Genomic DNA, 10,796 nt, shown 5'->3' with positions numbered 1-10,796 from the left:
TCTGAAAGTTATCTGTGCACCGGCACTCCCCAGCCAACCTGATGGAGCTTGAGAGGTGCTGCAAAGTGGAATGGACAAAACTGCCCAAAGATAGGTGCACCAAGCTTGTGGCATCATATTCAAGAGGACTTGAGGCTGTAATTGCTGCCAAAGGTGCATCAACAAACTACTAAGCAAAGGATGTAAATACTTATGTACAGGTGATTTCTTAGTTTTTTTATTTTTAATACATTTCCAAAAATCACAAAAAAACTTTTTCACATTGTCATTATGGGGTATTGTGTGGAATTTTGTGGGAAAAATTAATTTCATCCATTCTGGAATAAGGCTGTAACAAAATGTGGAAAAACTGAAGTGCTGTGAATACTTTCTGTGTGTATGAATATATATATATATATATATATATATATATATATATATATATATAGTGTGTGTGTGTGTGTGTGTGTGTGTGTGTGTGTGTGTGTGTGTGTGTGTGTGTGTGTGTGTGTGTGTGTGTGTGTGTGTGAGTACAAAATAATTTGTGATCCAATTTAGAATAAACTTGGTAAAATACTTGAAGTTTAACCAGGGACAGTGAGAACTAAATGGACTGCATTTATGTAGCATATTACAATAGTGAAAACTTTGGGCACACTTGGGCTTTTACACACACACACACACACACAAATCTGGCATCAAATTAAAAAAAAAAGACTTTTCTATATTAAAAAATATAAAATTATGTTATTTAAACTTACAACAAAGACAAATCTCTCCAACAAATAAATACAAAATCAGTTAAAGACAAAATGATTAAATGTCTGCACAGAGTGAGGTTAGGAGTGCCTACCTTAATAGCAGACACAGAAATCTAGAAATAAATAAAGGAAAAAAGCATAAATAAATATGGAAATCAACAAATAGCCCAAATAGTCATTTATGTATGGAATTGTCGAAATAAACGTATGTATGTAGCCAATTTACGAGTATTTAAGAATTGATTGGCTGATTTTTGTGTGGGGTTTTGTTTTGGTTTTGGTTTTTGGTTCACTGGAATCTGAAAAATCCGCAGTGAAAACAGATAAGAGGCTGCCTCCGTGTGGTGGACATTGGCACTGCAGGCGTGCAGGGGGTCATGAGCGGATGATGTTTATCTTTAAAAGCGTCGCTGTATGGTTTAATACTTCGTTTAATTAAGGCCTTCTTCTTCGCTGCCTTTTTGTTAGTGTTCTTCTTTGTTTGTTTGTATTTTAAAATGGTTCATTTGGATAACTTTTATTGTCCTTCCTCACATCTGGACAGATACAGTTTGGAGAGTTGCGATAACACCCGTGCGTAAAGTTTGCGCAGCAAGCTTCCCTGTGCGCTCTCGACAGAAAGGAGGAACCACTGGAAGGGATGGGTTAAAAAACTTTTTTCTCGAAAGTTTGACTGTGTGCACGCGTAACTGACTGAGCTGAATTTGATAAATGAGCAGGGGGAGAGAAAAAAATCCAGCCCTCTTTTCCAGCTGTTAGTCCCCAGAACTGATATGCGCTCTTTAAGAACTGGAAGAAGAGCGCAAGTTTTTTGTCTTATTCACTTTCCACAAAACATCTGTGCGCGCGCATTGAATGTCATAAACTGACTTGTATATATATTTATACAACAAAATACAACAGATTAGACTGTTTTATTACCATGGCAAAATGGTCACTTACGTTTTTGTTCTTTATCCAAGGACTGCTTCCTTTGGTCGCAGGACAGCAGCAGCATCAGCGCGCTGGGCTCTGGCGACACCGGATTCAGTGGGAGAACCGCGGGCAGGTATACAGTTTGATGAGTACTGGATCAGAATATCAGGCTCCAGTCCGGAGGGGCCAAACTAGCGTGTATGTGAGCAGGGGGGGTGGCACCAGCAACCAAACACCGGGAGAGCAGAGAGAAACGATGTATTTAACCATCAGACAGGCTGAACCAAGAGAGTCCAGCTCGAACCAGACGAACCACAGCGTGGAACCCGAATCTAACGCCCGTGAGGACGGCCAACAGCGTGGTCGTGCGTCAGGTGCCAGACAGCAGCCTGTGCGTATTTCCCAAACAGGACCTCCTGGTTATCCAAGCGCAAAGCGCCACAACTCCCAGAACATCCACTCCATCAGCGATGGCAGCCAGGATGCTGGTGGGCACAGAGGAAGGGAGCCGGAATATCATCTTTTGCGAACGGTGTCGCAGGCAGAGCGGTCGCTTCCAGGATACGCCATTACGCACGAAAGCGAATCAGAAGCAGCTGCAGAGGGCATGGTGAACGATGACCCTCGGAACCCGTTCAAAAGCCACAGGAACTCGGTTTTCTACAACATGTATCCGACCAGAAGGAGGTCAGTGGCGCAGACGCACCGTCAGCCCGGCACAGGATATGGAACAAGGTTTTTCCTAAACGGTACGTGCGTATTTGCACATCTGGAATATTAGACAAGAATGAGAAAGCAATGTGAGGTAGAAATTATAATAATTAATCATCTAATGGGGGGGATGACATTTAAAATCAGTTGGTTGAACACTCAGAATTCAGTCACCACGGTGCGTCAGGAAAGTATTCACGACGCTTCACTTTTTTCCACATTTTATGTTACAGCCTTACTCCAAAATACAGCAAATTCGTGTTTTCCATCAAAATTCTATTCACAACACCCCATAATGACAACATGAAAAAAGGTTGATTTGTTTTTCAAATGTATTCAAAATAAAAAAAACAAAGAAATCACATGTATTCACACCCTTTGCTCAGTACTTTTTGATGCATTTTTGGCAGCAATTAGAGCCTCAAATCTTCTGATGCCACAAGCTTGGCACACCTATCTTTGGGCAGTTTTGCCTATTCCTAGTTATAATGCGACCCCTTTAACTGCAGTTATTTTCAAGTTAACTGTCTTCCACAGGACTACCAGACCTGGTTCCGGACTCTTATGCCATCCAAGCAGGGGTTTATATCCAGCGTGTGCAGATGTATGCGCTCCGTTGTGCAGCAGAGGAGAACTGTCTGGCCAGGTAAGGTGCCAAAACCTGAGTCAGTGGTTCAGTGCAAACACAGCAGCATGTACGCCACGCAGATATTTCCGTTATTTTATTTTTTTACTTTTTTATGAATGTATTATGACTCATGTCACATGTTTGGGTTTCAAAATTTTAAGCATAACTGTGTAACTGTTTTATAGGCTGAGAATGTTTGCCCATATTCTGGAGTCATGTTTCTCCAACACATCCTGCCTAGACATAAATCTTCCGACTTGGTTTTCTCCAAAGCATTAAGTGCAATGGAACAAACTTTTTACGCTTTGTTACTTTTGAGAAAACTGAACCTGGGAGCTCTGGAGAACTTTCCAACACAGCTGATGCCTATTTGATTCATCCAAGGTCTGCGTATGGACCCAGAGTGCGAGACATCGACTTCAGAGTCCTCCTTCGGTTCCCCCAGAAAGTGAAGAACCAAGGCAACGCTGACTTCCTTCCACTCAAACCAAGACATCAGTGGGAGTGGCACAGCTGTCACCAGTGAGTTAAGAATGTTAAAAAATGTCATTTTGATACTTGAAGCATGAAAATGATCCAGCCTCAGTTCCAACCATAAAGCTGCAGTGTGCAAATAATTTACCTTAACTGCATTTAAAGGGATCATATAGTGCAAAATGTCTATATCTGACAGTTAAATAAGGGTTTCAAACATCCTTCAGGTCCAACAATTCTGTATCTCCATAGAACGCCCTTTGCTGAAAGCAAAATTTAGGCTTTAAACAGCTTGTTGATTTTATTTTTCCCCATCATCCACGATGTATGTCACAAAATCCCTATCAGATCTCCTGTTTGTTGTGAGACACGCCCACTGAGCCAGACTAGGCTTTGTCTTGACATGCCCACATGGTTTCTTGCAGAGAGAAACCATCATACACAAGGGGCAACCTCAAGATGTCCAAAACAAGTAGGAAAAATTTGCAGTTCCTTGACAGGCTGGCTCCAAAAGAAGGCAGATTGCCACAGAAGCCCATGTTAAAATGTCCACCTTTGGAGCAGAAATAAACATGTTTACAGCCTTGTACAAAATATAAATCAGTAAATAACTAAATAACACGAGTAGCCATATGTAAAGTGATATATAAAATATATAGATAAAATAAAATTAGCTGCATGTTTACTAAGCGCAACATTAAAGTAATGAACACATTAATGCACCTATAATTATAATAAAATAATATATGTTTTATTACTTAAGGTATATTATGTATATGGTGATGATATGTACTTTTATTAAGTAAAATTTTCAGTGTAAGTCTTTTACTTGTAGCAGAGCAGTTTTATCCTGCGGTATTATTACTTTTACTGAAGTAAAAAAAAAATAATAATCTGCATACTTTATCCGGTGGTCATTAAATACATTGCTCCTTCTCTTGCTCCTGCTGTCATTCCCCTTGTGAGAGAGTGTGTGGCAGGCAGACACTCACTTCAGTTTAAAGTTACAGAATAGTTCATTTCTAATAGACTTCAAAATTGTTATTCTTTTTTATTAGGTTTTCTTAAGGTGCGTCTGTTGTGTGTATGTCTGTCTGCCCTGTCTGTGTATGGGTTTATATTCAGTCCTCTGTCCTTTCGGTGTAGACATTTATGTTGTTTTGCCTGTGCCCCTTTTTATATTCGGTGTGTGTCCTCCCTGATCTGTTGTCCGTATGGGTCCCTGTGGTGGTTGTCCTCTGTCTATGTCTGTGGTCTGTCCTTCTATCGTATTTGTGGTTAGTCCTTGTCTTCTGTCCTCTGTCCCGGTGTTTGTGGGTTCTGTCATTAAGTATGTTCTGTGGGTTCTCATGTGTAGTTTCTCTGTTTGACACTGTGTTCATTTTGTAGTTCCATGTTGGTTTTCTGCTTTTGTTTCTTGAGGTAGTTTTGGTTATTGTTTAGTTCTTGTTAATTTTGCCTCCTCCTTTATGTATTGGTCTCTGTGCCAGTTTTCCTCTGTTGCACTTTGTTCTCTTCTTGAGTTTTACATTTATTTTTGAACTAGCGTTTTGCTCGTGGGGATCCACGAGCTCTAGATTGGTTAGTGTTTATAAAATAGGTAGCTGACATTTTTCAAGGGTGGTAATAAATTGTGCAAAGTTTCTATAATGAGTTGGAACGGTGTGTGAGTCCAGCATGTTTTAGACCTCAACCTTAGACCTCAACAGTTTTTTTTTGAAAAAGAACTCAACCCTTTTATTTCCTGTTAATTATATATTTTTGATATTAATTTACTGTTTTAATGTATTTATAAATTGTTTATGTTCTTGTTATCCTATACACACTATTATTATTATGATTATTATAATGATTATTATTATTATTATTTTATTTTTACTTCTATTTTGTCATTTGATTTTTAAATGGACTGCGATAGAAATAAGTGTTTTCACTTTCTTGTGTCATCCATGTATTTTTCACGCATTTACAATTATATTATGTACTTACATTGAACTTACTAAATAAAATCACACACACACTCATGCACTCACATTTTTAATATATAGTCATTTTATCACCCCCTGCTGGATGTTTTGTTTCTGCTTAACTTTAGAAGTCTGTTTAGTTCTAATCAGCTTTTGTTAATAGTTTGTCACTTGATCTTTGACCCTGTCACACACCTGTCCTCCATTTAGTCATCAGTTTGAGTTAGTATTTAAGTAGCACCTGTTTCCTTGTTCATTTGCTGGTTCCTCTGCGTTGGTCACCTTGCTCCCGTTGTTCACGCTGCTCCTGTTTTTTTTAAGTACTCTGAACCTTGGTTGTTACCTCCTGCAGTCACTGTAGTTAGTTTTGTGAGCAGAAACTCTGTGTTTGGACTTCCATGCCATGTTGTTTTGTTTGGACTCGTTTTCCATGTTCTCTGATGTCACCAGTTTGGACAGTCTTCTCTTTTTTTATTTGAAATGGGACCGTGCATATTAATGGACATAGTTACATGTAAATATGCCAGATTATAGCAAGGTGCTAATTTCCATCCGTAGTCCCAGTAACATAAAAACAGACTAAGACGACACAACATAGCAAAGTAAATTAATCATGACAGAAAAACAATTAAAACAAAATACACATACAGATATTTACAATTCAAAGTAACAATAATTGATAGATAATAAGTAGCCGACAGGTGGAGGAACCAAAAGAGGAACTGTCAGAGGGTTTGTCAGTTTGGGAACATTAAACATCTTGGTTTTTGCAGCTACCCTTTTGTCTCATTGCTGCCTGTAAATTGGGTTTATTTTTGACTTTGCTAAATCATAACAGCATCAGCTCAGTATTTATGTATGTTATTGTTCCAAATATAAGACAGTATTGTTGTTGTTGTCCTGAACCCAACTTGGAAATACATCTGAAAAACTGAATGATCTTATATTTAAGGTTTAGACTTTTATATTTCATATACATGTGTAGTAGTAATTGGTGCCAAATACTTGGGAAACGAGTGTACCTCGGAGGACTAAAGCCAAATCAAAAAACTCTCAAGCAACCAAGGTTTATGGTGTCATAGAGTGTATGGCAACCCCCCCCCCCCCCCCCCCCAAAAAAAAATCTTAATAATATTAGCGAGAAAAGCTTACCAAGGCATGAAAAGCAAAAGGGTGTCAGTACATGGTCAAAAAAAGAAATGGTGATCTGCCCATAAAAAGTACTTTTATTGGCAGTATTTTCAAATAAAAGCATTTTCTCTGTTTTTTTTAGTTTGGTCTTCAGAAAGTGTTTTTCCAAAAATATGTCTTATCATTGGGACTGTAGTAATATATTCTGAACAGTACTGTAGTACCTTTTGCTACAAACTATTGCCTTGCAGAAATAATATGATCCCTCCCTTTACATTATGTCAGAAGAAACGAAACAAGTTTTCTGTTGTTTTCTACTGTTTAATGTTACTTCTTTCTGTCCCCCACACTCAGGCACTTCCACAGCATGGACGCCTTCAGTAACTACGACCTGCTGGACATTACCACTGGACGTAAAGTAGCCAAAGGACACAAAGCCAGCTTCTGCCTGGAAGACACAAGCTGTGAGCCTGGATTCAGGCGGCGGTACGCCTGTACATCTCATACACAGGTGAAGTCAGCAATACTGCACAGGCACGTAAAATAAAACTGTTTTATTTGAAAAACAAAATGTCTCACTGGATAAATAGTTTGGCTACCAATACGTAGACCTTGGTTTGAGTCCGGTCACACTACCTGTCTATAAGTTATCTCAGTGCACTCAGCTGTAAATGGGTACATCCTCGGCTGGGGATGCAACCTGCGATGGACTGGTGTCCCATCTTGAAGATAAGTGCTGGCAGTAATGGTTTCATATAGGACTTACTAGGGGGTCGTGTTGCTTTTGCAGGGACTGAGTCCAGGGTGTAACGATATCTATGCTGCCAACATTGACTGTCAGTGGATCGACATCACCGATGTACCTCCAGGAAATTACATCTTAAAGGTATTACTTAAAATACATGCAAATTGTTAGCATCCACAATTGAGGGATTTTTTTTTTATGTCTTAACTGTTTTTCAATCCTGATGCTGCACTGCTTAAACCCTTGATTTTTGTGATTTGTTTGATTGTTGTTTTTGTCTTTTCAGGTTACTGTTAATCCAAATTTCCTTGTTATGGAATCAGACTTCACCAACAACGTAGTGAGATGTGAGGTCACATACACCGGAGCTTATGTTCAGACACACCACTGTGGAATAACAAGGTAGCATGATACACATGGCAGCATGTTAGACATCTTTATTATACAACCCTATATCACAGTGTTTAAAAGGGTCATAGTATACTGTAGTATATAGTAAAACACTAATAATACTGTATATAACATACCATATTAAAGTTGATAGCCAAAAAAAATACCCAGTCAGTGCTGAAATGATGCATCTTAAAGAGAACCCATCTTCAGGCCTCTAAAAAATGATCCACTGTTGTGGCGATTATGAACTTCCGTAACATATATCACGGAAGTCTAAAACAAGCTGTTTTAGGACTAAATTTTGCTTCCATCAAGGTAGCTTCTAAATGTTTAATCATAGAAGTGTGAGACTTTCAGGGTGTTAAATGTGGTACCCTAACCATAATTAAATCCAAAAGGTGGGATAAAAGAGCATTTAGCGTAGTATGTCTTCTTTAAAAATTATTTTAATGTCTGGTATTCATCCATTTTTCTGGATTTGCCAATAAATAAAGAATTCATGTTTAGAAGAATCATCTCTGCTAATTTAATTAATCTTGTGAAAATGATCTCTTGACCTCCTCAAATCAACGTTTATTTTTGAAGTAATTTCACAACTATATGTTTAAGAAAATCACTTCAGTTTTACAACATAGTCAGTAAGAAGGTGCCACATAAAGACATAATGTGCCCATGTTTGTATCTATTCATAGCTCTCTCTCTCTCTCTTCCTTTTTTAGGGGTTGAAATCTTCATTTCTTGCATTATCTGCAGGTGATTTCATCTCTTCATACTCAACATGCTAACAAACTCAATTTTATAATGTAAGTCTGAACTAAAGTTATAGCTATAAAGTCCTTTGTTGGTTTTATTGTTAATATAACACTAATTTGTAATTTAAGTCATAAATATTTAATGAGGCTATCAAATATACTTGATTACAGTTAAGGTCAGAAATTTACATACACCCATCATGAGCATGAATCCATCCATCCATTTTCTTCTGCTTTATCCGGAGTCGGGTCGCGGGGGCAGCAGCTCAAGCAAAGCAGCCCAGACCTCCCGATCCACACACACCTCCCCCAGCTCCTCCGGGGGAACCCCAAGGCGTTCCCAAGCCAGCCGAGAGATGTAATCCTTCCAGAGTGTCCTGGGTCTTCCCCGGGGCCTCCTCCCAATGGGACGCGCCCGGAACACCTCTCCAGCGAGGCGTCCGGGGGGCATCCGGAAAAGATGCCCGAGCCACCTCAACTGACTCCTTTCAACGTGGAGGAGCAGCGGCTCGACTCCGAGCTCCTCCCGAGTGACCGAGCTCCTCACCCTATCTCTAAGGGAGCGCCCAGCCACCCTGAGGAGGAAACTTATCTCGGCCGCTTGTACCCGCGATCTCGTTCTTTCGGTCATGAGCCAAATCTCATGACCATAGGTGAGGATCGGAACGTAGATCTATCGGTAAATCGAGAGCTTTGCCCCCTACTCAGCTCTCTCTTCACCACGGCGGTCCGATACAGCGCATCACTGCAAACACTGCACCAATCCGTCTATCGATCTCACGCTCCATCTGACCCTCACTCCTGAACAAGACCCCGAGATACTTAAACTCCTCCACTTGAGGCAAGGACACTCCACCGACCTGAAGAGGGCAAAGCACCTTTTTCCGGTCGAGAACCATGGCCTCGGATTTGTAGGTGCTGATTTTCATCCTGGACGCCTCACACTCGGCTGCAAACCACCCCAGTGCACGCTGAAGGTCCTGATTTGAAGAAGCCAGCAGAACCACATCGTCCGCAAACAGCAGAGACGAGATTCTGTGGTTCCCAAACCAGACCCCCTCTACACCCTGGCTACGCCTAGAAATTCTGTCCATAAAAATAATGAACAGAACCGGTGACAAAGGGCAGCCCTGGTGGAGGCCAACGTGCACTGGAAACAGGTTTCACTTACTACCGGCAATGCGAACCAAGTTCCTGCTGCGGTCGTACAGGGACCGGATAGCCCTTAGCAAAGGACCCCGTACTCCCGGAGCACTCCCCACAGGGTGCCCCGAGGGACACGGTCGAACGCCTTCTCCAGATCCACAAAACACATGTGGACTGGTTGGGCGAACTCCCATGAACCCTCGAGTACCCGATGGAGCATATAGAGCTGGTCCAGTGTGCTGCGACCAGGACGAAAACCACACTGCTCCTTCTGAATCCGAGGTTCAGCCATCGGTCGAATTCTCCTCTCCAGTACTTTGGAATAGACCTTACCGGGGAGGCTGAGGAGTGTGATCCCCCTAGAGCTGCTTCCGCCTCCTGAGGAGTCGGACGGTTTGCCAGAATCTCTTCGAGGCCGACCGATAGTCCTCCTCCATAGCCTCCCCAAACTCCTCCCAGCCCCGAGTTTTTGCCTCTGCGACCACACGGGCTGCGGCACGCTTGGCCTGCTGGTACCTGTCAGCTGCCTCTGGGGTCCCACCTACCAACAAAGATAAGTAGGACTCCTTCTTCAGCTTGACGGCATCCTTTACTTCCGGTGTCCACCACCGGGTTTGGGGATTGCCGCCGCAACAGGCACCAGAGACCTTGCGACCACAGCTACGAGTGGCCGCATCAACAGTGGAGGTGGAGAACATGGTCCACTCGGACTCCATGTCTCCAACCTCCCCCGGGATCTGGGAGAAGCTCTCCCGGAGGTGGGAGTTGAAGATCTCCCTGACAGAGGGTTCCGCCAGTCGTTCCCAGCAGACCCTCATGATACGTTTGGGCCTGCCAGGTCTGACCGGCTTCCTCCCCTCCCAGCGGATCCAACTCACCACCAGGTGGTGATCGGTCGACAGCTCTTCCCCTCTCTTTACCCGAGTGTCCGAGACACGTGGCCGAAGGTCAGATGATATGACTACAAAGTCGATCATCGACCTCCGGCTCAGGGTGTCCTGGTGCCATGTGCACTTATGGACACCCTTGTGCTCGAACATGGTGTTCGTGATGGACACACTGTGACTAGCACAGAAGTCCAACAACTGAACACCACTCGGGTTCAGATCGGGGAGGCCGTGCTTCCCGATCACCCCCCTCCAGGTCTCACTGTTGCCGCCCACGTGGGCGTTGAAATCCCCCAGGAGAACAATG

At 42.1% G+C, this 10,796-nt stretch overlaps 1 protein-coding gene across 1 annotated transcript; it reads left to right on the top strand.

The window, feature by feature from the left end:
* Positions 1–1,638: 1,638 nt before the first annotated feature.
* Positions 1,639–8,669, top strand: loxl5b (lysyl oxidase-like 5b). The gene is made up of 7 exons (XM_034183093.1): positions 1,639–2,404; positions 2,904–3,012; positions 3,379–3,516; positions 6,921–7,077; positions 7,357–7,452; positions 7,598–7,713; positions 8,424–8,669. The coding sequence occupies exons 1-7, from the start codon at positions 1,663–1,665 to the stop codon at positions 8,428–8,430; spliced, it is 1,365 nt and encodes a 454-aa protein (XP_034038984.1). The 5' UTR covers positions 1,639–1,662; the 3' UTR covers positions 8,431–8,669.
* The last annotated feature ends 2,127 nt before the right edge of the window (positions 8,670–10,796 follow it).

Source organism: Thalassophryne amazonica, chromosome 12 (genome assembly GCF_902500255.1).
Source record: "Thalassophryne amazonica chromosome 12, fThaAma1.1, whole genome shotgun sequence".
NCBI lineage: Eukaryota > Metazoa > Chordata > Actinopteri > Batrachoidiformes > Batrachoididae > Thalassophryne > Thalassophryne amazonica.
This window is presented reverse-complemented; position numbering and strand designations above follow the sequence as displayed.

What these genes read in the sequence shown, in the direction of transcription:
- loxl5b (XM_034183093.1), top strand. Translation starts at nt 1,663, where the DNA reads ATGGCAAAATGGTCACTTACGTTTTTGTTCTTTATCCAAGGACTGCTT. An exon ending in GAGGAGAACTGTCTGGCCAG is followed by an intron (nt 3,013 to 3,378) that starts GTAAGGTGCCAA and finishes GATTCATCCAAG; the next exon opens with GTCTGCGTATGGACCCAGAG. An exon ending in CAGGAAATTACATCTTAAAG is followed by an intron (nt 7,453 to 7,597) that starts GTATTACTTAAA and finishes TTGTCTTTTCAG; the next exon opens with GTTACTGTTAATCCAAATTT.